This window comes from Perna viridis, chromosome 2 (assembly GCF_037379345.1).
Source record: "Perna viridis isolate PV_CMFRI_1.1 ecotype Kerala chromosome 2, ASM3737934v1, whole genome shotgun sequence".
Lineage (NCBI taxonomy): Eukaryota > Metazoa > Mollusca > Bivalvia > Mytilida > Mytilidae > Perna > Perna viridis.
This window is the reverse complement of record NC_142446.1, coordinates 19353755-19380464: the sequence shown is the minus strand read 5'-3', so window position 1 is coordinate 19380464 and position 26710 is coordinate 19353755. Positions and strand designations below refer to the sequence as shown.

The following is a 26710-nucleotide window of genomic DNA, read 5'->3' as shown; positions in this document are numbered from 1 at the left end:
TACAGGGATGATTTTACAAGGTAAATAAACAGTGGAAATTGGCAATATCAGAAGTAAATAGAACATGTATACAGTAAAAAAAAAGAATCATAACGGTAAAATCACGATTTGAGACAGTGGAATTCCACGCAAATTCTGAAAAAAATCATCCCTGCAAATACCTTTTGTAACATAAGTATACCTGCAAGCAGTACCAAAAAAAAATGTAGAAAACTGAGTATTTGCATTAGTTTTTTATGTCCAAGGACAGTAACTCAGGAAAAAAAAATCACTGGACCTTAACACAAATTGATCTTGATCTGTAACTTGCTATAGTAAAGCAATGTATAAAAAAAAAAAAACAAATTTATACTTTGAGCATGACAAAAAAGTGTTGAAAAGTGACTTTTGTGTCAATGTCCAAAAGTCACAACTCAGCAAAAAAATCAACCAAATGGAACAAATTTGACCTTAATCTTGCCATGGAAAGGCATTGTACCAAATATCAAATGTACATCTACAAACATGACTAAAAAAGCGTGGAAAACTGATTTGCCTAAATGATGACGGACAATGATGTACTAAGTTGAAACCTCAAGTCCCTGTAAGGGAAAGTCACAGACCGTCACTCACTGTTATTGGTCTAAAAATTCTAATTTAATTTTGTCTGTTTGAATATTTGAACAGTTATTGAATATTTGATGTAATTAAAAAGTTCATGTGGCCAGTCTACATAACAATACTAGGTCACTTCAAGAAATTTGAAGATGTAAAGCTTGTTATTTTGTGATGACAGTACATTGTATAGATACATATTTCTGTATTAGTTTAAGTTGATGTCAAATGACTAGGTTATCGATCTAAATATTCAAACAGCTCTTCAAATACTTATATTGTTTTTGTAACCATACAAAAAAAAATAGAAATATACAAAATTAAAATAACAAAAAGCCTAATAGGAATATTTCTTTTTTGTTGAGAAATAACAGTCTTCATAACTAACTTTCCTGTTCACAGGCCCAAAATACATTTTTCAGAATTTTTTATATAGTGACTATTGGCCTGTAGTAGTTAATTTTACAGGCCCATCTCCATTTTGACAAGCCTTGGGCTTCAAACTACTGCTTAACTGAGAAGACTGAAATAAATTTGGAAAGTATTTCCCCGAGTTTTCATGTACTGTAGAGTAAAAAAGAATCTACAATAGAAAATTATTTTGACAATTGAATTTTTAAGAATTTTGTATTGAAGATTTACAAACATAAACAGACTACACCAGGGTGTACAAGTATACCCACTGTGCTTTGCTGTGCTATTTTTTATTTACATTGTCAATGGGGATAAAGCATAGGTGAAATTAAGTCGACATTATCAACATCCTTTTATTTTTTCAAAAAATCATATCAACCATGTATTTTTTGGGAACTTAAAGTATAAAAATAAGTATTCAGTTTCAATTTTGCTTTCGTAGACTCTTCAATCATTAGGCTACATAATCATGTGTTGTGAAAATGCAGCGATAATGCATACATTTACTTATACAAAAAATTGTATTTTTATACTTAAATGTGTAAGTAGTTGTTATAAGAAATGATTCCAATCATCAGTAGCAAAAAAATATCACAAAACATGAAATTACATGAGCTTTCATGGTGGGTGTATTCCCACTCATACAGTGAAGAAACAAGAAGTTGATTTCACAGCAATCCAAATTGCTAACAACATACCCCAATTTACATAAAGGCACATACCACATTTGTAATCAATCTATCCATTTCAGTGGCAAAACATTTCCAATCTGTCCAAGGACAGCAAAAATTTTTGAGGCAAAAAATTTCCCTATCACTATACACAAGTAAAGCGAAAAATGTACAACAAGGTAGAAAGTTGATACAGAGCATGGACCAAATTTGCTAACATATAACCGATCTGTACAAACCATATACCAAATTTAAAATCAATCAATATATTGGGAGTGTAATTACAGAGAATTCATACAAGTAAAGAATGCAATATACATGTGCTATTAAACACATCTCTTTTGAGTTCAGTCTTAAAATATGATTTTGAAGTCGTTACTTCATACATGTATTTCAATTTTTCACCTATTTTAGCTAAAATTATTTGTTTTAGATAGGTTGGATTTCACTGTAAGTGTATATGTTATATCGAAATTTGGCACACTTACATCATTTGAATCCTAGAACATCCTTCTTTGTTAGAGGTAAAAAAAAAAAAGGCATTTGACTATCAATCTGATATTTACCTCAATAAGCTGTGTATATCTACTCTGATCCCCAAGTTGACGCTCCAACTGCTGAATTCTTGTTTGCATAGCACTTCTGTCAGCCAGGTTCTCATTTATAGCTGTTTGCATTCTCAGCTGTAAAGCTTGGAATTCCTGCTCTTTTGCTAAAACTTTTTCTTGGCACTGCTTTTCTAATGCAACACACCTGGCTTTATCCTTTTGAACCTCTTGCTTCAGCTCCTTATATTTGTTGTTACTGGACATAGCCAACTGCTGCTCTGAATGAAGTAAGTGTTGTGTTTAAAATTTAAAGTTTAGAAGTAGTTTGTGGGTAAAATTAACATTTGGGGCAAGTAAGGACACACCATCGGGGTATGATGTTAAAGGTTGTCCTACTGCCCGGGACAAGTGGAAGTTAAATTATACATGCCTGGAGGGCATTCACTTACTAAAGGACAACCTAGATTTCAATTTGTCATCAACTTGCTTGATAGGATAAGGTTCATAAAATGTTATGGTCATACCCTGACCATTCAAGCTTGATACATTTCTGAATTTTGATTCCAATGAAATATTTGACACAGGAAACGAATTTTACTAGAATCAAAGTAGCCCCTAATTCAAAAATGGTTGAAGTTACAACCTCAAATATCCTAGTTTTCCTTGGGAGGTATCGCACTTCATGGTACAATTATCCATTCACTTGAAGTCAAATTATTGTTCAGGTTATCATGAAAATGCTTATGCCTAACCCCATTTTCAACTCTAAATCCTAATTGATTCAAGTAACAACCAAAAAATCAATGCAAGTTTTCTTTTTGTGGCATAGTAACTTGTGGTACAATGTCATAAAGAAAATGTTTGTTTCTGGCACCTAATTCCTAAATGGTTCAAGTGAAAACCCCTAATAAGTCCAAGCCATCCTTTTGTGGTATGGTACCTTGTGGTATATAATTTCAAAATAATCCATGCACTTATACTCAAATTATAGCCTGGAAATCAAAATGTCTATGAACACTGGACGGCAACAGCATGGATATCATATGGGCACAATTTTTTTGCAGTCAAATAAAAATGTTCATTTTTGACCCATTATTTTAACCTTATTTCTAATAGGCAGGAGTCCAAATAAGCACTCTTCCACTGGCCCATGGCAAGCAAATTTTATGCATACAAGTCAGTCTTGCCTCCAGGGCCACCTGATTTTAAATGTATTAATCTATTCAACAAATCACAGCCAGGGCAAGTAAACTATATTCAAGGCTAGTTCAGTTTTTTAACCATGTGGACAAATTTTCCTATTTCTATCTAATCTCTTAAATATTTGGTTACAAGCAAGTATGTTAATCAATTTTTTGCAACAAATGTCCAAGACTAAATGCAGAATGATGTTCTTCACCCAACTTACGCTGACTGATGTTCTATCATTCTTAGTTAAAAATCTGACTCAGTATGTTGGGACTACTACAAGTCAGGGTTGTTTAACTGATAAAACATTCTTGTCTTGCATTAAAGAACAGTGGTAGGATTTTAAACTACAATTAATCAATGTAAAACATAGACATAATACATCAGATGGATAAAATGAAATTCTAATAATAGTGGCCACCCGGGAAACATGTTATATAAAACTGAGTTTCTGGATTTGCTTATAAATTTTTTTTGACATATTACAGGAAGCGCATATTTTTAAGGTCTCTTTATTCAAGACTAAAACAGATTTAAATGTTGTGTTGGAGTTTCCAGCACAATAATTCTTAATGAACAAGGACATTCAAAACCCTAAAGAAACTTGCCCATAAGCCCCTGAAAATCAATTAGGTTCTGAATTTTACTCATGACTAAGTACAATGTACATTATGTCCAAAGACTGATAAAAATATTTAGAAGGTTGGTAATAATGGTAGTACAGGAGAACATGGAAAGTATTATTGTTTCTATATCCCTTTTCTTACTTCATTGGTGAAAAGATAACAATAATTAAGACCAGGGTCCGGATTTTTGGACAGCCCATGCCAGACATCTCATCAAATAATTTTCAAGAGATGTTTATGTCAGTCTTTTACAGGCTCAGATCGAAAATAAATTTAAAAAATGTTTTTAAATAGTTATTTTAAAGGAGAAGACTATGTTATTGTGCAAGTCATAAATATCAAAACTAATCTGTTAAATATTCATGAAAATTAAATTGAAACAAAATAATTACCTTTTCTTAACTAATCGAGATTTATAATTAGGAAATTTGAATTCCCGCACCTATGGGTGCCACCATGACTGGTTGAACTCATCATGAAGTCAGTTTGTAAAGTGAAAGTAAAAAGGTATATTGATTACGATGTCCGAAGAAATCGCAAATTTGGGACTTTTCCCCTATAATTTCAATCCAAAATAAACAGAAGAAGAGATTGAAGCACAACATATAAGCAAATGTCAGACATCATTGACGAACAACAGGATTTGCAGCCAGATGACCAGTATTTGTCTACGGAAAATCTTATGGCTACTTCTGAAGAATGTTTGTGTTGCTGGTAAAAAAAACTTTTAGAACATTTCTCATTTATCATGCAACCGTAAGCTACACAAATCATCATGATTTGGTGATTAAACAGGATCGTAGAAATATTTACGGAATATTCTTTGTTTACATATTATTTGCAGTACTTGTATCAGTAACAAAATGACTTAGTGACGTCACGAACCAATCGGAAGCTATCAGTAAAAATCAATAAAGTCTGATTATGATCTTCCCTCAGATAGGAGAGTTCTGCAAGACGGCTATTCACTTATATTTCACGAATTTTGAACTTTGAGTAGACCTAAGCATTTTATAAAAGCCCATTCTGCATTAAAGGTTATTCATTTTTGTTTACGTGGGTATGATTTATCATCAGAGCCTAACTTAATGCAAAGGTGGTCTTTCCCTTTAAGATAAATATTGGAAATAGTGTTATTTCATCACACACTGTCTTTTACAAAATATCTGGTTTTGACCACACACGGACGTTCCAACACGTAAACAAAACATCGTATCTCTCGGACTTTTTCATCACATAGGCAAACAGCCGAAAACTACCGAGTGATGAAAAAAATGTTGATTAAATATGAAAGAAAATCACATACACATTTTGTATATTTATTTAAATGGTCTACTGACTACTGTGTTAAAACCATTCAATCGATGAATTAATAATTACAAACTATGACTGATTCGTAGTGTCAGTGCCATGTGCTTTCGTTACCTCTGAAAGATCGCCGGAAAATGGTGGACTTGTCAATCTTTTTTCTTAGTTAATCAACTAATAAATGTATGAAAATTCTCCCAGTTACTTCAATTAATTTGTACATGCAATGGGGATGCACGTGTACCGTTAATTCAATCATGCAATCAACTTATAAGTTACAGGTAAATCACAGTCACAGGTGACTGCACATCGGCTAAAATTGACACACACCTGTCAATTAATTTCCAATAAACAATTTGGATACTGGTAGATGTAGACTATGATGTTTATACACTAATACAACCATGCATACTGTAATTTATACGGGTTGACAATTTTTTTTATGTCCGATACTGGAAAATGGTCATTTGCAAAATTTATCGGTCAATGACCAGCATTTTTGACCATTTTCGGACCCTTGATTAAGACAGAGCATTACCTTCCTGCAAAGCTTTCTCTTTTTCTTCCAACTGCTTCCTTAATAGCGCAATAGGATCTCCCTTCTGTCCTTTCTACAAACAGAATATTAGAAATAAACCTAAATTCCTGACTTTAGGCAGGTAAATTAATCAACTCTTTAATTCAGGAGGCTGCAGCCAATAAGTCGAACTCATCCCTACTATGACATGCTTGTGTAGCTACATCTTTTATCTTATTATAAAAATGACACCTAGAATCATTCAGATTTTGACGTTTTTACTTGGCATTACTCTCCAATAACTCATTCTACATGTAAATACATTTTTTTGTTTTACTACAATGTACCTCACTTCAAACAATTCCTATGACTTTCAATTTGAAATCATGCATGCCAGACCTACATATTTCAATTCTGGATTCATTTTCCATTATACTGATACATGTACATGTACCTTACTTAATGCAAAGAACTCATTTTTTATTGAAGTTTCAATTATCTATGCATGATGACTTTGTTTTGTTGACTTTGATATGCATCATTAACCTCTTTTGAACTGCATGAGAGCTAAAAGTAATGACAGCAAAGAAAAATGCAAAACTAAAAAGGCCTAGACAGTATACTTTTAACAGGCAATTAGCAGCTCAACATGATTCTAAAGTTTAAAACTGTTTCTTTTTATTAAATGTATTCATATGAACCACATGTAAAATACATACATGACATAGGGCTAGTTTGATTTACCTAACAATGTAAGGTTGTTATGTTGATTGTTTTGAACATTTTTCAAAATATACTGAACCCTTTCAAAAGTCTAGTGGGAACACCACTTTTTTTTACATTAGTACTCTATCTAGTAGTTTTTTGGGGAATTACATTACTGAGAAAAACAGTCCAAAGAAAATTTTTTTTAATTGTTTCACAAAACTTGAATGAAACAGTCACTAATTTTTGGTAAACTACACCATAACAATACTGTAGTATTACTAATATTACCTTATTCCATGATTCAATGCTTGAAGACTGCTCAGCCCCACTCTGTCTATTCAATAGTGTTTCTATCAAAGTTTGTATTTCTCTGTCATTCAAGGCAGCATTCTGGATAGATGTTATTAATTGCCTAGCATCATCAGAACCTGATATAAAAATCATAATGTTGTGATTTATGTCCTATGAAACAATTTTGTAAACAATGCAATGTACACAACACAGTGTTCAATCTAGAGTGTGCCAATGTGGGATTTCCTCGATTTTTTTTCATTATGGCTATGGAAATGGTAACCTGGATTTAATTGGGTGCATTGAATTTTCACCTTTTGATATTGTCTGTTTTACAAAACCCAGATATTGGTTCTGAAATGCACATGATTTTAGAAAAGCCCTAAGTCTGAGTCAATATCACACTTGAAGACACTTCATTTTTCTGTTTTCTTTGCTTCAAAGTCAATCAAACACTTTAAGTAAAGTTGCAAGAGAAAACAGAAATCATCTTCATATTAAAGAATCATGAGGGTGAAACGAGTTAATGTCATAAATATTGAAAAGAACCCTGAAAGAAGTATTGACAGTATGAATGAAATCTGAATGGTGTTGGAAATTTATTCATCCTATGTGTCAGCAAGTTTTGTCAGGGGTATAGCCATGACTGGCACTTGTTTTCATTCATGGTTGGAGACTATCAAATATGAATTCATATTTGAGTCCTATGTCACTGGCTATTGATAAGATACAAATGCCTGTAAACGGCAATGTGCAAATTTGAACTTCAAAGGCTTTAAATAGCCAAGTTAAAAAGTTGCTGCCAGAAGATAATTATTGTGTGGATCTCTGTGCAAATAAAAAAGAATAACTTAACTGCTGGATGTTTCAATCTCAAAATAACCATTTTTCTTCAAAATTTCAGATTGTTATCCATTTATTTATTACTACCATTTAAATCATCTTTGATTGCCACCAATTTTTTTTTGTTTGTTGTAAAAACCTTTTCTGATACAGGTTATTATATTGTGAATAGATGTTATTTTGTCTAATGACCCCGTACTTCCAATAGTCTCCCCCTCTGCCAAATTGAACACTGATAATATAATAAGAACTGTAAAATACTTTCATTGGATAACCACAGGGAAGTGCACATCAAATGAACCTACCAAAATAAAATATCATGATGTATAATAGTACATCAAACTACATGTATAGTAATGTTTCCTACAATGTACCAGTTGTTGTCATGTCTAAACTTAATTTGTATAGATATAGGTTAAAGCAGGGACTTTATTTTAGTTTTCGTATTATACATGTACCCTATTTTGGTGCGGATAATATACATTTATGTGTTGTGCAAACTGCAATTTTGAAGGTCTAAACGTGTGAAAAAAATTTTAAAGACTTAGAACGCAGTAAAATTTTGTAAGACAAAAAATCGATATTTTGCACTTGATCTGTCGATTTGTTTACCTTGATTCAGTATTTCCTACGAAAATGAGAAGGAAAGAGACTTATATGCAGACTAAAACATCATGTAAAGATCAGTTGCTACATAAATTGAATAATTTTAATTTCAAAGCTTGATAAAATTGACACAGGATGTATGAAATGGCTGATAAAACAAAATCAAAAGTCGGGAAATCTGCAAGTCAAATTTCCCAATTTTTCAATTAAAAACATACTTATAAGAAAAAAAAATTGTAAGAAACAATCAAAATAAGTATCCAAATAATCATTTTCGGCTGAAGGGTTTGACAAAAAAGCACTTTGTTACTTTTTAGTTTTTAGTTGTTTCATTTTAATCTCTAGCCATGTTATATTAGAAGTAAAAATTGTACATCCTTTGTTTGAAACATGTTATTAAGACATTTGAACATGATTTCAAGACAATATCACTAAAAATTCAATACTTAAAGATGTACATTGTATTTGATAATTAGATAAAATTTCTTTCAGTAAGATTTCACTTCCGGTTTGTTTGTTTACATTAAGCAATGTCTTTTCTCATACCAAAATCTTTTACTTCGTGGCCCTTTTTTTATATATTGATGCAAAATGCGCACACCCATGTTCTGGAAATAATTTCTATGTAAAAATGTGTGCATAATACACACCAAAATACGGTAGTCCCCAATTGAGGCATGAAATAAAAAAACATTTCAGCAACTGATGCATACATATACATTTTGAAAAAAACTTGTATTACTTTACCTGTTTTGAGTAATGTCTTAACAAATACATGAAATTTAGGTTTTCCTTTCTTCCTGGACAAATTGAGATTAGATTTGAGGTACAATGTATAGAATAAATAACTGTTGAAGAATACTGCTTAGACAAAAACAAACAATAGCATTAAGTTCTAATTTTGAAAAGACATACAACGTAACTTTAGAACTGACTCCTATTAAATTATATACCATGATTCTTTTTAGCTTTCCTATCTGGTGTAGGGGCAACTGCATGGGTTTTTTGGGTCTGAACAACAACCATTTCCTCAACCACAGGTGGTATCTTTTTCAATTCCTTGTTTTCGGTCTTAACCTTGTCTTCTTTCTTTGCTTTGCTTTGTTGATGAGTTTTCTTTTCCTTTTCATGCTCATGAAGTAATTCTAGCTCATCTTTTGGAGTAGCTTTAAAATGGATAGCTTCCTGTAAATGAGGTGCAACCTTGGGTTTTTCATCTTTGTTTGTCAAAATAGGTTTGAGATTTTTCTTAGATTTAGATTTGAGTTTGTTTTCTTGGTCGCTATTTGTCTGAGGTTCTATAATTTCTGGTTCAATTTCTAAGTTGACCATTTTCCTTTCACTTATATCTGTTTCAACAGTTGGTTGTCCTTTTTCTTTACTCTTATCTTTTCCTTTCTTGTTTCCTTTTTTCTTTTCCTTTTCTGCCTTCTTATCTTTTCTTGCTTTTTCTTGTTCTGCTTCACGCCGCTTCTTTTGTTCAGCAATAGCTTCTTCATATGACTGTTCCTTAAAACCAATAGCTGATATAAGGTAGATTAGTACTGCAGACACAACAAAGGCAGCAATGCCTATAAGGATGACCTGGGGGTCCATGGTTCTTTAAGCCAATTCGACCAGACACACCTCTAAAAAAGTTTATTTCACCACGCCCCTCTCTGAAAAAGAATGTGTCTTACAGCAAAGATTGCATATAAATAATGGAGTAGAGTCAGTAGTCTCTACAATGCAAAGTAACACAAATTTCGTTTGACTTTCACTGCCGGCAAAAAGAGTACATTATCAGTGAAGTCCACGTCGGCAGAATTTTTACCGAAACTTATCTGAATGATGCAAAGACGGGAAAACAACATATTAACAATCGCCAAAATGAGACAATATGAATTATATCAATTGAATGTTGTAAAATAGTACCTGAATATCTTTTCGGAAACAAAAATTGTTAGAATATTGGATACGTGTCAGTCGTGAATGTGAGTCCCCACCTGAGCCTTCAGAATAATATGGTGGTCAGGAAACTTCCGAGAGACGATATAACAAGATATTTGATTGGTTGATCTCCAAAGATTGATGTCAATCATCGTCTGCTTTTTTTTCTAATAAACTGTCTATAGTATATTTTATCTTTATCGCGAACGCTCAATAAATGCCTATCTTTTCAATAAATGACATAGGAAAAAAACTTCTTTTTTTTCTGCTTCACATCATATCTCAAAACCATAATTTCAATAGAGTTGAACGTACCTACAATTTTACAAGGGGTGTTAGTGAATATTATAACAGCATGCAACGCCACCTACCGTCTTAGTTTAACGCACCTGTAATAATTTCTTCTTTGTCCGTGGATAGCGTCGCTTGCTGATTTCGGATACGCATTTATCATGGAAAACCAAGTGCAACAGGATTCATGTAACTTAAAAAGGACTGCAGAAGAAGCAGACTCACTTTTAGAAGGCGTCAAAGCACTTATAGTTGATATAGAAGGAACAACGACGCCTATTGACTTTGTAAAGGTAAAAAATTGCTTGTCCATGATACATCTTCCGCATAGCCGACCGGCATTTTACAAGTTTGTGAATACCAGTTATGTGTCAATTTAATTTCATTGTTGCATTAAAAATGTACATTGTGCAAAATTGATTGTGAAGTGTAGGAATATCGTAGATCGAGAGTATATAACTTGGCGGTTAGATTGGGAACAACGTCAATGTCACTGTGCAACAACACAAGATTATCTCATTGAACTAGTCCGATGTTTAAACAATCTCATCCAACTCAATTTTCACGTAAATTTTATTTTAATATATATTTAAACCTTTCACGTATATATTGTAACGTGTTCCGCCTGTTCCGGTGTGTATTCCATAAGATCACATGCATGTAGATGTGTTAAAATGAGATATGCGTGTTCAATTTTCATGTAAGCCTGAGTTGTCTTTCTTTACCCATTGATTTGATAAAACAGAAAAAATATCAAGATATTGATACATGTGTTTTTTTCTAAAAGCCTGTGAAAAAATGTTAATTAGAATATTAACCAAATTAGTTCATTTTTTATGCCTAGTATAAAATATTCATGATACATGTATGCAATTTACTCCTCAGAAACCAATACTAAACATAACAGAAATAATGACACAAACTTGTCTGCTTCCAATGTTTACAATTCAAAAATGAACATGTAATTATCTATCTTGAATTCAAAATAAAAAACTGACTGGATCTACCACTATTTTATGGACACCAATCATTTTCTAAAGATTAAATTCTACTCCACAATTAATTTGACAATACTGTCATTTTAACAGGTCTTCAATTTGTAGAAGCAGGTGTGTAAGCAGATTTTTTAAAATAGTGATGATTTTGGAAATTCAGTATCAACATTCTTGAATATTTTTAAATTGTATAACAATAACAGATTGTTGGTATGAATGTAGGGTACAATAATTAATGGTTTGTGCGATGTAGAATGGTGATTACGTAAATATGAATCAAGAATCATTAATCTTATTTGATAGTTCTCCATTCTGAAGATTAACATTGTGGTACATGTTGTTTGAGTTTTTATATTAATGTATTGTTTAGTCCTTTATCATGATCCACAGATCCCCCATCAATTAGACCCTAACTTGGCTATTAAAGTATGTAGTCAGTGTTAAATCTAGGATTAGAAAAGGGCATGTGAATTTTTTATCTAAAGGCCTCTTTTTGTCTCAATGTTTGATTTTTAGGGCACACTGATTTATTTAAAAATTGTTATACAATTTAAAAAATCAAAGACATCTGAATTTAAGCTTAAAAACCTTTCTATTTGAACTAAAACTTAATTTGAGTAAGTCACATGTCTGCCAACTTTTGATAATTTCCGTGACAGTTCAGCAAGTATAATGAGGCCTGAATAAGTCTAAAGTGGATTATGTAACAACTTGATATTGTACAGATTCTTGAATACAGATTGTGGGAAACTTGGGCAACTCTTACTTTTCATTTAATGCATACCATGAGGTGCAGTATTCGAGGAAATATAGCAAATATTCAAGAACAAGGGTCCGGAAATTTTGATAGCCCATGCCAGACATTTTATCAAACTTCAGCTGACATTTTTGTTAGTCTTTTACATGCTCAGATCGAAAATAAACTTACAAAAACATTTGTATGTAGTTATTTAAGATAAATATTGGAAAGTGTGTTATTTTATCAATACCCTGTCTTTAACAAAGTATCAGAGCGAGTGAACGTATTCAGTTTTGACCACATGTGGACGCTCTAAAATATAAACAAAACATCGTATCTCTCAGACTTTTTCATCACAAAGGCAAACAGCTGAAAACTTCTGAGTGATGGAAAAAAAAGTGTCGATTATTTATAAAAGAAAATCACGTACACATTTTGTATATTGATTTAAATGGTCTGTTGACGTCTGTGTTGAAATGGTTCAATCGACGAATTAATAATTACAAACTATATGTACGACTGTTTCAGTTCCATGTGTTTTCGATACCTCTGAAAGATCAGCGGAAAAATGGTGGACTTGTCAATCTTTTTTCTTAATTAATAAATATGCAATCAACTAATCAGTTAAGGTAAATCACAGTCACAGGTGGCTGCACATCGGCTAAAATTGACACACACCTGTTAATTAATTTCTTATAAACAATTAGGAGACTGGTAGACAGGATGTTTATACACTAATAAACCACGCAGGCTGTAATTCATGAGGGTTGGCAATTTTTTATGTCAGATATTGGAAAATTGTCATCGGTCATTTGCAAAATTTGTCGATCAATGACCGACATTTTTTTACCATTTCTGGATCCATGTTCAAGAATGTGGATACTGAATTTCCAAAATCATCACTTTTTGAAAGGAATAGTATTTCTTTTAACTATTGCAAACAAAATGTTTTGGGAAAAACACTGCATTGTTTAAATTACTGGAAATGTGCAGACTGCAGGGAGGTAACTCAATTTGTATGAACAGTGATATTTTAAAATTACACACCCGTTTCTACAAAGTGAAGACCTGTTAAAATGACAGTATTGTCAAATTAATTGTGGAGTAGAATTTAATCTTTAGAAAATGTTTGGTGTTCATCAAATAGTGGTAGATCCAATCAGGATTCATTTTCTGATTGTCAAACCCTGATCAGCTGATTGCTGCTCGGAGATTATTCACCTGTCATAAAACATACTCTTACCTGTTTAGACAAGAATTAACTTCTTTTGTGGGATTAAAGACTCTTTTAATTAAATAAATGAGATTGAAATGCAAATTAGGGGTTTGATTTAGGAGTTTTTAGGTAATTTTGGCAAAATAATTGTCAAATTTGACCTAAAAATCGTGTTAGGAAAGCAGTGAAAATGGCGGCGAAGTTTCAGGAGGGCTAAAATTCTAACTGGGGCACATTTTCGCGACCGAAAAGAGTATTTGGCGTGTTGGAAAGGGGCATGGCGTTCTTAATAAAGGGCATGGTGCCATGCCATGCTACTTTGATTTAGATTTAACTCTGGTAGTTTATCACAAATGATAGGAAAGAGTCTATTTTTTTGTTCGGCTGCAATCAGATTTTGGATTTTTTTGGGTGCTTCAGAACTACATAATATGTCTCCACCATTATCAGTATTTCCAATAGTGGGTTCATAAGACATAACCGTGTCCAGCTGCCTAGTTAGTTTCTACAACAATTGCAGTTTGATTCTGGTGATTACCATCATTAATATTTTTTAGGCTTTGAAAAAGATAATTTCTTCTGTTTTGGGTCAAGCTTAAAAATGTGTTTGGTGGCATTTTCAATTTCAACTGGAACCACCAGTCCTGATTTCCTGATTTCATTCTTTAAAACAATGTTTATTGTTCTTTCAAACGCGTAAGCGATCAAGAATATTTAATCTAAAAAATCAACAAGGTACCATTTCATTCCCCAGTCTTCATATCCCTTCGAAAACGTGGCAATCAAAACATCCAACTGCAGCTAATGAAAACATTGTTAAAAGACATGTTCATGCCTTTTTTACTGTCACAAGTAGTGAGCAACACTCCACCATCAATGATGGAAACTTAATGTACGCACATGATGCGATGCATTAGTCACTCAATGCACCATTCAAAAAGGAAATGTGACTATGGTGCATGGCGCACGGTAATCCCAATCACTGTTACAAAAAAAAATTATTACGAAAAGGAGTACTATGCAAAACAAAGCAGCATCCATCTGAACAACTTTGAACCAAGCCAGTATTGCCTAAACTCACCACTCCTCCTCAAAATGATCTGATTATAGCAAGTGATCTCCCTTATCCTGACAAAAAAATCCTGCTCTGAAAAGTTACTTGAACACACTAGCATTAGCTTCTCATGGCTGGGGTCATAATTCGTCAATTTGGAAAACAAATTCTGGGAATGAAAACAATATAAGACACCAAATGTTACCAATTGATCAATACACTTAACCCTAAGATTACAAATGTACATTGTATTTTAATTGATCCTCTGAGATTTAGTGTTAATGGCATCACCACTAAAATGGCAAGTGAAACAGAAGAAGGTACACAAGATAGGAGACTCCAACTTTGGGCCATCATTAAACTTATACCAAGAACAGCTGAATGGGCTTTGTCAAGAAAGTTGATGAATTGTGAGATTTTTCTCTCTGAAATGACCTGCTCAACCTCCAGACAATACCTGTAACATTTAGCTATTGAATGAGAGGTAGCTAAGAACCCAAACTGGCAAAGCAAGAAATAAACCTTACAAGGCCAAACTGATATATCATTATATGTACAATGTTTTAAACCATCCTTTCCTGCCATGTGTTTTCATAAGTAATGTTTGTTACAGTATTAATTTCGTATACTTAGGTATTAATTTTAAGGTACATGTAATGCAGTTTGATGTCTATAATAGCTGTAAGGACTAACCTATGGGTAATGCAGTGTATTTTAATCTTAACATTTTTTTGTATAAAAAATGTTTAATTAGGGCAGTTTAATCTAGGATGTCCTATATGGTGCATGTCCCTCTCTAATTCTGATTACCGTTTATATTTCTTTCTCTTAACTACATTTTTAAGCAATCATGAAGCAAGATTCTCAAATGATTGTATGGGTGTGGGGGGATTCAACTTGAGGTATTAGAGCTTGTATGTTCTTATCCGTAACCACTGTATTGGTACCATGTACAAAGATTTAATTTTCTTGTATTGTGTGAACAATGTAGCTGTGGGCAATGGAAGATGATACAAATGTACCTACTAGAGTCTGGTAATTTTTGTATCTAGTCCAATGAATTGTTTTAGGATCATATTTTTTATTTTACAGGAAACTCTTATCCCTTTCGTAAAAGAAAATGTAGAAGACTATTTGACGAGGAAATTTGATGAGGAAGAATGCAAAAAGGACATTCAGGCTCTGCGAGAACTGGTAAGTAAGTTACAAGTTTAATGTTTTTGATGGATGTTGGTTTTTGTTTATTCTAGCATGTTATACAGCTGTAACATGTAAATTGTTTTTTTTTTAACTAAGTTAAGTATGTGCAGTGTATACTTATCCAAAAATATAATGGACTTGAACTTTTTTGTAAAAATAACTCCTACATGTAGTATTTTCTTGTCATATATACTAAATATGAGTAATCCATTATATTTAAGATATAATCATAAGATATATAAGATCAGACCAGAGATTAATATTGTGTGCCTAATATACAGATATTATTAATCAGTCATACTAAGTGTGTTTACATGATTAATACAAATAATATAGTTTTACTGTACAAAGCATACTAATTGTAGCATATGTACCTTTTAGTGCTTCATCTCCCTCTGTTGTATGCTAGCTGGCTGGTACAAATCTGATACCATAGTAACATAACAACAAGGAGAGCATTTAAAAAAATGTATGCACTATTAACACAAACTGTGGGGTTCCAGCTAGTGCTAGTAATGTTCCAATACATTTAATTATTTAATTAAAACAAAAACAGCATGTTTTGTTTAAATGCAAGAATATTTTGCAGTTAATTTTTTCTGCTAGAATCTTGGTTCCCTAGAATGAATGATAACACTGAAAAATATCCTGCTTTAAACTGAGTTGATACTTCTTTCATTAAAAATATGTGAAGACTTCTTAGTGTGAAAGCCTTCCTAGATTTGTATTGATAGTCCGTAACTAAATGGTCATTCTTCTATTAAGTGACTATTTGCATTTTTCCCTTTTCCATCACTTGGTGTCTGTTGTTATCACCATTAACATTTTTTTTCAAAAATCATCTCCTATAATAACTATTGAACAGAATTCAATGAGGGTTAGTGTGATTGTTCCAGAGAGTATCGTACACAAAATGACAGTTTGGATTTTTGATCCATTAAAAAAATGGCCACCATTACTAAAAATAAGACTTCAATTTTGCTTACATCTTCATAACAATTAGGTTTAGCCAAGTTCTGTAAGGGTAAAGTGTTCATTATGATGAGGTCTATATGTGGTTAAATCTTCATTTTAATATGACGTGCTTCAAATCTCTTTAATCACAGCCATGGTAAAAAAAAGTGATAAACATTTGCCCAACATTTTGTGCAACACATAGGCTATATCTATTCAAAAATATGAAGAAACTAGTCATATTAGAGTCCAAATAAATCACAAAAACTCCATTTTATCATTGTTTAACTGTGGGCTGACCATTTATAAAACAATTTGACATAAATGGAAGCCTGTGGTAAAACAATGATGAAATGGAGTTTTTGCGATTTATTTCTTAATTAAAAGCATTAGAGTTATTGCCAATTTGGATGTTTTTTTTAGCTATTTTTATGTTATTACTTTCAAAAATCTATTCTGTAACTACTAGACAGATTTCAATGAAAGTTGAAAACATGCTATGGAGGTCGGACAGGATTCTTCTTTAAAACTGTTAATAGTTACCAAATTCTGACCAAGGATAACAATGTTTAGTCTAATTAGATCTTTTTGTTCCATTAAATATGTTGCAACCATGTTGAAGCTATTGTCCTTTTTTGACATTTTTTTTTGCTGCTTTTGATTGTTACTCAAAATCTTCTCCTGTAACTACTGGATACAATTTGATGGAAGTTTGTATGATTTTTCTTTGGAGTATCTTTCACAAAATGACCATTTGGATTTCTTATCCATGAAAAAACATAGTGCTTTTACAAAAATTAGTATGTAGCTTTTTCAAGCCATGCAAGCAATTCTTGCTCTAAAGCCTCTAGTCTAGACAGCCACAAAAAATTGTGGTGGTATAGTTGTTTTGTCAGCCATAGATACTTGCTTTTTGTTAGATAACTTGAACTCAAGTTGATGTACATGTATGGCTGTAACATTTTACACTGTCCCAAACCACAAAAGGAAAATTCATATTGATTTTTGGGGTTTTGGTCCAAACTAATTTGGAATTTTGAGCTGGAAACAAGCATTTCATTAAATCTAACTAAACCTAATTATAAGCATTTATGGATCTATATAAACTTGAACCACAAGGTGTCAAACCGCAGAAGGAAAGATTTGATTTTTTGGATTGTAACTTGAATCGTAATTTATTATGATAAAGTAAAAAAAAGTGGGCATGAAACAAGTATTTTCTTGATTTTGGACAATAACTTTTGTAAAATTTTTTGGATCTATGAGATTTCAAACCACAAACTAAGGTTTTGATTGATTTTTTTGGAAGATAGCCTTACCGCTTAGGAATAGGGGCCAGAAACAAGCCTGTTATAAAACTTGGCTATATACACCTCATTATGTCAAAGTCGAAGGGACCAGGCAAAAATTGTTCAAGTTATCCGAGGTTGCAGTAATCTGAGGTCTAGTATATTCTGGAAATAGTTAGGGTGATGATTGTTTCTGCATTTACATCATTTGTTGTGCTTGTGCATGTATATTTACTTCACTTTACTGGGTACTTCGTGATGTCTTGCGCTTCACATTGAAAGACATCTAGTGTGAATTCTGATGTGTGATTAATAAAATTCGTTTCTTTTCACCACACATGCTATTTTGGATTAATTTAATACACAAGTCAAGCCATAAAGATTGTCTACAAATTATTTCAAAAGCCATGCCAATCATTGTAAAAACACACTTCAATCATGGTTTGTAATAAAGCATTTTTCTGACTAATTATGTGACTTTGAGACATCAGGGTTAATTAACCTGGAAATCCTATTGAGGGGAATGATTGAAAACCACGAGTTATCCAAGATCTGATTCATTAGAGATTGAGTCATCGGAAGTAAAATTGTATTAGAATAAGAGTATTTTTGCTGGGACTTTTCTGAGTTTGACACATTGGGGTTTGACTGTACATTTGCAACTTGTGGACTGACTGCTATGAATAATGAAATTGTATCACACCAAAGTTTAGCTAGAATTGATTTTGGTTATGGCTATCATACTTATGAAAGAATAAGGGATGAAGAGGGGCCAAAAAGAAATATTTCTCTGAAAAAAGGACAAAAGGGGTCTGAAAAAAGCATTTCTTTTAACTTTGTATAAATGCTTATTTCCCATGTCTACATACAATTTATTATAGTTCTTTGACCTCTCACATTCTTGTCAGAATCGTGTTGAAGCATTTTATTACTATGCAAATCTTTTTTTTTCTCAATAGGCGAAAAAAGATGTAGAAGAAAAAACTGAGGGATGTATATGTATACCTGGAGAGGATGCTTGCAAGGAAGACGTAATAAAAGCTTGTGTGGAAAATGTGATTTGGCAGATGGACAAGGATAGAAAATCAACAGCACTGAAAGCATTGCAAGGACACGTTTGGAGAGAAGGGTATAACCAGGAGAAGTTAAAAGCAGAGTAAGTTAGGAACGATCAATCATGTCCTAATTTTGATGATTACTGTGCGACTCGCAGATTCACTATAGGAATGCTGATATACATTTTCCTATTTTATTATTACAATGTACACTTGCAAAATAGTTCTGAATGAGTTCTTAAACAGAGGTCATTGCTTACAATTTGCAATTGCAATTGAACACCTTATTCTATTCACTATTCACTAGCATAAAATTATTTTGGTTGACAGAAAATTAGATTTTCACACTTAATATTACATGAAATTTAAAATGATAGGAATATGACAATAAATATTTCTAGGGGAAGAAAGGATACAATTAGTACATAAAACATTCAATGAACAACATGTAATATACTGTTCAATTGTACAGTGATTTTGGCTTTTACTGCTTTTCCCATTGTTAGTGAAAACTGTGAGAATATATAACTGCGTAAGGAATTGACATTATTGGAGGTTTTATATATCTTGTCTAGTGGTAACATATGAAGATAAGTCTGTTGTCATTAATAGGTTAATTGAAACTATCTTTTTACATGCCTCAATAAATGCATTAGACCAGGTACTGGTGATGCATCAGTAAAAAACTATCATGCTGGTAATAGTATTTATACAACCTTTTCTCAAGACAGGGAAGTAGCAGGGCTTCATCATATGTTATCACGTATTTATTTGTAAAGTCTTAATGCATCATGCAGTCATATTTGATTGTTTTTGTGTTATAGACTGTTTGAGGATGTTGGACCAAACTTACAACAGATAGTTGAAATAGGAATAAATGTCTATGTTTACTCATCAGGAAGTGTAGAAAGTCAACAACTACTTTTTGCCAACACGGATGACGGTAATTTGTTAGAAGTAAGTTTTGGAACCTTCCAAAGTTGTTTCTTGGCAGTTGTGGGGGAGTATTTGATGTCACTGTAGAAAGTATTTTTCATAATCTGGTTAACGAGGAGACTACTCATTCAATGTTCCATCTCATCACAATATATTCATGTGTATGAAGAAGTTTTTTGGGGAGACATCTACACATATATGTGCGGTAAATAAAGGGTATGGTGTTATTGTTTCGACAGTCATGTCCTTGCCCAGTTTCCATAGACATTTGTTGTCCAAACATTATCTCAAGTATTATTAAAGACCTTCATGGTGCCATACCACAAAAGGAATGTTGGGATTGAAATTAAACTGTTTTCAGGGGTTGTGACTTTTTAACTGTGTAGAAATAAGGAGCCAGACACAATAATTTTTATCCTGAAGTGCAGACAACTACTTTAATTGGATTGTATGGATCTCTTCAAAACTGTGTCTCAAGGAACCATACCACAAAGGAGGGCTAGGACTTTTGGGAAGGGGTTGTGACTTGATTTGTTTAAGATTTAGGGGCTAAAAGGGGGTTAGAAACAAGCATTCACTGGATGTCTGGACAGTAACTTGGGTAAAAGCATATGAATCTATTTAAAATTGTTGTGCAATGTGCAATACCACTTAAAGAAAAGCTTGGATTAAATTTTAGGTTTGACTTGAAGAGATTGAGAATGTGGGGCAAAACTGGCCAAAAACAAGAATTTTTCTATTGTCCTAAAAAGTGTACGAATTTCCTTGAAAATGTAACACAAGGTAACATACCACCAAAGGAAGGCTGGGATAGATATTGGAGGTCTTAAAATGAACAGTTCATGAAGTAAAGGCTTAAAAGAGACAAGAAACAAGCTTTTTCTTGGTGTTTGGACAATAGCATGAACATTCAATTGTAATTAAAAATTTAGAGCCATAAAAAGCTTGATCAGTGTGTCCATACTTGCCTGGATTCTTCAAGCTTTTATCTCGGCTTTCAAAGTACCGGTAAGCTACTCCCTACAAAGCATTTTATTATAATGTATTATCAGTTCTGGATATGACCTCTGGTCAAATCAGGCTGTGCCCTGTAGACCGTTTTGTTGAAAGATGTTAGATTTTTGTTCCAATAATAAATCAAATCACCCAAACAAAATTACAGTTAATATTGTACAAATATGTTTTTAAGTGTGAATATTTTCCTTTAAATTGCAACCATTTTTATTTGAGCAGTCACAAATGTATTGTGTGAATATTTTCCTTTAAAATGTAACCATTTTTATTTGAGCAGTCACAGATGTACTGTTTAGAAGTTGCCAGGATATTGTTCACTGTGTATTTGTTCCATTTCAGTTATTTACTGGTTTTTATGACACAACCACTGGTCCGAAGACTGACAGTTCTAGCTATACAAAGATAGCAGATGACATAGGCTGTTGTCCAGATGAAATTTTATTCCTAACTGACAATCCAGATGGTAAGTGTTGAAGTATACAGTGATAAAAAGAGGATCATATATTGTTTTTGCAGTCTTCAGATTAAACCATGTGTTCTGCAATCAGTCATTAGCATTTACTGGTCTCTTGTATAAAAGTCTATCTGTCATCAGGTTTCAGGCTTGTGGTTTGTTGTCAGACTATTTTCATCCTGTCCTTATGTAAATTGAAATTCTACCTTACTCACATAAACCACTGCCACTAGATATTTGATACACAACTTCAGTCTTGGGTCCTATATTGTGGGATGCAATTTCAGGTGTGCTGCACTTCTACTTCCTGTTTATCAACTTGATGGCAACCAGGCCATTTCTGTCTTTGCTACATTTTGGGGTTTTATGTGACTATATATAATGCTGCTGTCCTTAATTTCCCGGGTGTTTCTAGAAAAGCAGAGGATGCTTACCCTACCGGTACATCTGGTCCATGCTTCCAGTTTTTAGTGGAGTCCAAGTTGCTCATTTGCTTTTGTTACTTTGTATGTATGATTTTAGTTACTTTATGTTCTTTGTTGTGTATGTCTTTTTTCTATGTCTGGTCTTTGTCCCTGGATTACATTCTTTTGATTACCGCTATAACCTTGGTTCCTTGATTACTCTTCCCCAACTGTTCAGGACTAGACTTCTACAGTCAAATCAAGCTGCACCGTGCAAAACATTTTATACTTAGTATAAATGAAGTGTAATTATTTTGTACAAAAGCCAATTTTCTATTTTGATGTCTCTGTATTGGAAATGTTCATTTAAACACTTGTTTAATATGTTATCTGTTGAATGATTCATCAAGATAAAGTGGTAAACTGTTTTAATAAAAGCTACAAACCTTGAGTAGATATACACCTGTGTATTTTTTAACTTCTTTATATTTACAGAGGCTGGTGCAGCTGTAAAGGCAGGTTTAAGGAGTGCAATTGTAGTACGGGAGGGAAATGCAGAGCTGTCAAATGATGTGTTTCAAAATTATCTAGTTATTGAATCATTCAATGAACTGTTTGGAGATGATGATGAGGAGGACTATAAAAGAATAGCAGGAGACAATGGTGAATTGGATGATGATGAAGAACCAGATGAAGATGAATTGGGGGAAGAAGAGGAGGAAGAAGTACCAGAAGAAGATGAGGAAGAGGAGGATGCATGAAAGAGTGTGTATGAGACAAAAGACTGAAGTAACATGAAGTAATCCTACGGTTGTTTTCATTGTTTCATTAGTGTTTGTTGGTTTGTTGTTTATTATTCTAATGCAATGAACTTTTGTTTTTAAAGAGTAACTGAAAGCATAATGCTTTCTAATTTTTGTGCAAGAGTAAGCGAATTTTATTCTAGATGTTTATATAAATTACCAGTAATTGTGAAAGAAAAAAAGAAACATTTTTCTCAATTTTTAGACAAGCATATACTATTTTTAGTTATGTAAGATGGTAGGTCAAGTAAAACATGCCACATTTGTGATGCTTTTTGATGTAAAAGCTACTAGCAGGGTCAATGAATTGACCTTTTTATCACAAAAAAGTGAGAAAAAGATCTGAACATCACCAAGATACTGTGAAAGTACTTAAATTCATGGATTCCAGTGTTTGTGGATTAGGGAAGAAACACAAGTTTGTGGATTCTTGAAGTCTTGGTTTTAATGTTTTCCATATATACATCAGTAGAAATCTCCATTTCGCTGGGAATCAAATTTCGTTATCTGGCCTACCAATGAAAACCATGAAAATTGGTACCCCACTTGCAATAGTACTTTCACATTATGCAAAATCACAAAATCTCACATGAGCATGTTATCTTATCCCAGGGTGAAAAAGATTAATTTCTGTGTCAGGCACTGTCAACAGTGTTAGATTCTTAATTTCTAGAAAGTACATCTCGATGAAACAATGTAAACAATTATATTAAAGACATCAAGACAATGCTCACTTATTCTAATCATTTCAAAAATCAGGAAATTTAAGGCAGTAAGGTGTTTTGATACTTAGTGAATGTGGCTTCTTCAAATTTCTTGCTTTACTTATGGTAATCTAGGTCATTTAGTGTTTTGTACCAGTAGTTTCTCTTAGATTAACTTGTTTTTATTTTGTTGAATGAATATAACAATGATTCTCAGTTATTGTAAATTTAGAAATTATTGCCATGTTTTGTAATTGTGACTGACTTAAATCAGATAATAAAGACTTATATTATTGAACTTTTTATATTTCTGATGAAGGATTTACCTCAAAATTGCAAAAATTAAATCAAATTTGAGTAAAAAAACTAAATTGCAGTTATTAAAAGCATGCAATATTTTCTGAATTTACAGTTTGCAGACTCCGGTCCTTGTGAAACTTACTGACCAGTCTGTCATTTCTCTAAAAAGTACAGCTTGGAAATATGTCCGTGAATGATCTGAACCTAAATTTTAGGACTTCCTTGAAGTATGGACCAGTAAAACCTAATTTGGTATTGCAAATAGAGGAAAATGACAGTGTTCATGGACTGATTATTATTAGAATTTGTCAATGATAATTTGGTCTATAAAAGATTGAGCTATATATGCTTTTATACAAGTTTTTTTTCTATGAAAGGATAACATTTATACATTTTACAATGCCCAGAGTGTTCACATTGTGCTTGTTTTAAAGTATTTTATTTATTTTCAACATTGTAAGAACACATTATAAGTGTTCATGTAATAGTATGCATATTTCTTGGTACATTTTCACTTATGTCAGGATTGTTCTCATGAGCACAACAAAAGTCTCGAGTATAGGTACATTCAAGCGTTACCTTAAAAATGCTGTTATTTAATTTTTTGGGTTTTTTTTACCATTTTGCGCTATTTATATGATTTTTGTAGTATTTTGTAAAGAATTTAGTATTGTTATATAATTGAGTGTCAGTGTATGTGTGTGTGTGTGTGTTTGTTTTACAAAATGTTTTTATATAAATGTTAGTGTTTAATTTGTACAGATTAATTGTAGAATTGTATAAACCTGGTAGGCAAATGTAGTTTGAAGTAAATAATTCAAATGGCAGTTCATATATATGTCTGAAAAAAATTGCATTACATTTTTATCATTGTGCTAATGATTTATTTTACATGAGATATAATTGTAAATGTGGTCTTTTAAATTCCACATTGTAATTTGAATTTTATTCTAGTGCAATTTTACCATTTTTGAGTTGGAGATATTATATTTGTCATCATTTTAATCAAAACTGTCATACCATCTGGATTTTTTTTCAGACATTTCTTTTGTTAAGTTATATGATGAACTTTCACTGTACAAATCATTTTCATTTACAAGTAAAACAGTAGTTTTCTTTGGTAGTTTGTTCAGTTAGAAAGCCTTAAATCACAAGACATTTTTATATACCTTGTTTGGAAAGTGGGAAGTATTTAGTGATCATGCTATACGTCCATCTGTCCCCAGTTCTAATCCACAACTCCTTTCAAACTGCTGAATGGAATTCAATGAAACTTTCACAAATTCTTTATCACATGAAGCCACTGTGCAGCTTCTCTTTTGTTTTTCCATCTGAATGATTTTTGGGGTTTCCTGATGAAAAACATAGACTTTATCATTGGTCAATTAAATTTTTTTTTAAATCTGTGACTCCTCTAAAATTGCTGAATGGAGTTTGATGGAACTTTTACACATTCTCTATCACATGATGCCATTGTGATCCTCCTTTTTAGCTCACCTGGCCTTAAGGCTGTGTGAGCTATTGTCCTCACTTTGCATCCATCTTCATCGTCATCGTTAGTTTTTTTCAAGCATCTCCTTCATGAAACTGCTTGACCAATTGGAATGAAACTTGCCATGGTTGTTCCTAAGGATATCCTGCACAAACTGATCATGGTTGCTGTTACTAAAAATAGAACATACAGGTCAAAATACAGATTTTTGCAAATAACTCAAAAACAGTTGTTTTACGCGATCAGTGTGAGCAACATTTTGATGTGGGTATTACTGTTTACCATGAGAAGACAGACCTATGCCAAAATTTTCAAAATGAATCATCACCCAATGTAGGAGTTACCGCCCCTGAAACAGATTTTTATTTGTTGTTTTGCACATGTACAACTTTGGAAATCTGTTTTTCTGACTAACTTTAATTTCAATAATGTATGGTTTTTGAAGTAAAAATAGTCTTCTGAGTTGAAGTGATGATGAAAATGTTGTACAGCCATGAATTAACTTCATTTTATGTTCTTTTTCAGCAAACGTATAGTGGGTTAATGACCCTCTGGGATAACAGGGCATGGGGTATCCCTTCCCAAATTTTTTCCAGAGGTTCTAAAAACTTTGGAAGGCATTTCCAACATTTCACAGTGCTTTAGGTACTCAATTCAATTTACAGCATTCATCAGTGGATGCTCTTTTTCAGCAATTTTTGTCAAACATGGTAACAAAGCATGATACCTTTAACTTACTTAGTTAATAGGGCATGGTTTGCCAGGTGAGCGATTCGGGTTCTTTGCTTGAGTTTCAATCTGAATGATTTTTGGGGTTACCTATAGGGTTTCTAGTGAGGGGAGAGGGGGTATCAACAAGTTAGCTTTGCTCACAGTAATTTCCAGGTTACTTACTTTTCTCTTGCATTGTAAAGGACAACAATGGAGCTTACATCCATGCTAAAACAACTTAACTTTATAGAAACTCAAAACAAGTAATTCGACAATAGAAGGTATAATAACACTAAAAAATTTTGCTGACTAAGTTTTAGAAATAAAAATAATACTATATCTAATAAAAAAAATTTGTTACATGGCTGTAGGATTTCAATGTTCTTTTGAAAAGCTTTCCTGTTACCATTATGTACTTGTCCTCTGAAATTGACAGTTTTGGTATGCTAATTTGCACCTAGAGGACAAATACTGTATAGCGGGTTATTTTGGTGGGGTACTAATTTTGGCTTATACAAGCGCTCTCATCTTAATCGCCAAATTATATTCTGTAAATATTCCATTTAAAACTAAAAAAACAATGTGACCACGAGTGAATACAAATTAAACAAAGGGCTTGATTGGTTATACTAAATAATTTTACATATTTTTGTTGAGTTTGAGATGTTGAGTTTGAGATGTCTTTAATCAACATGTAATGGCAAGTTAAGTAATAAGTAACACTCTATAATCATTGAATTTAGACATCTTATACATAAAATTAATTAAGTTTTTAGAGAAAGAAATTACTTTATATGTATTTTCAGTTGGTTAAAGAGTAATCAGGGGAACCAAGGTTATAGCGATAATCAAAAGA

At 32.6% G+C, this 26710-nt stretch overlaps 2 protein-coding genes across 15 annotated transcripts in view; one reads left to right on the top strand and one right to left on the bottom strand.

Annotated features, from left to right (window-relative positions):
• LOC148623951 (uncharacterized) overlaps positions 1–10349 on the bottom strand; it is a 44757-nt gene extending 34408 nt beyond the window's left edge. For all 14 annotated transcript variants that reach the window (XM_088566278.1, XM_088566277.1, XM_088566275.1 and 11 more), the window contains exons 1-5: positions 10229–10349; positions 9268–9972; positions 6863–7002; positions 5888–5960; positions 2246–2505 (exon numbers count right to left, since the gene is read on the bottom strand). In XM_088566278.1, the coding sequence (XP_088422404.1) occupies positions 2246–2505; positions 5888–5960; positions 6863–7002; positions 9268–9910 (1116 nt within the window). In that variant the 5' untranslated portion in view covers positions 9911–9972; positions 10229–10349. The remainder of the gene's footprint in view (positions 1–2245; positions 2506–5887; positions 5961–6862; positions 7003–9267; positions 9973–10228) is intronic.
• Positions 10350–10605: 256 nt separating this feature from the next.
• On the top strand, positions 10606–24767 carry LOC148623950 (enolase-phosphatase E1-like). The gene is made up of 6 exons (XM_088566273.1): positions 10606–10827; positions 15631–15732; positions 18941–19137; positions 19861–19993; positions 21326–21449; positions 22340–24767. The coding sequence occupies exons 1-6, from the start codon at positions 10696–10698 to the stop codon at positions 22603–22605; spliced, it is 954 nt and encodes a 317-aa protein (XP_088422399.1). The 5' UTR covers positions 10606–10695; the 3' UTR covers positions 22606–24767.
• Positions 24768–26710: the final 1943 nt, after the last annotated feature.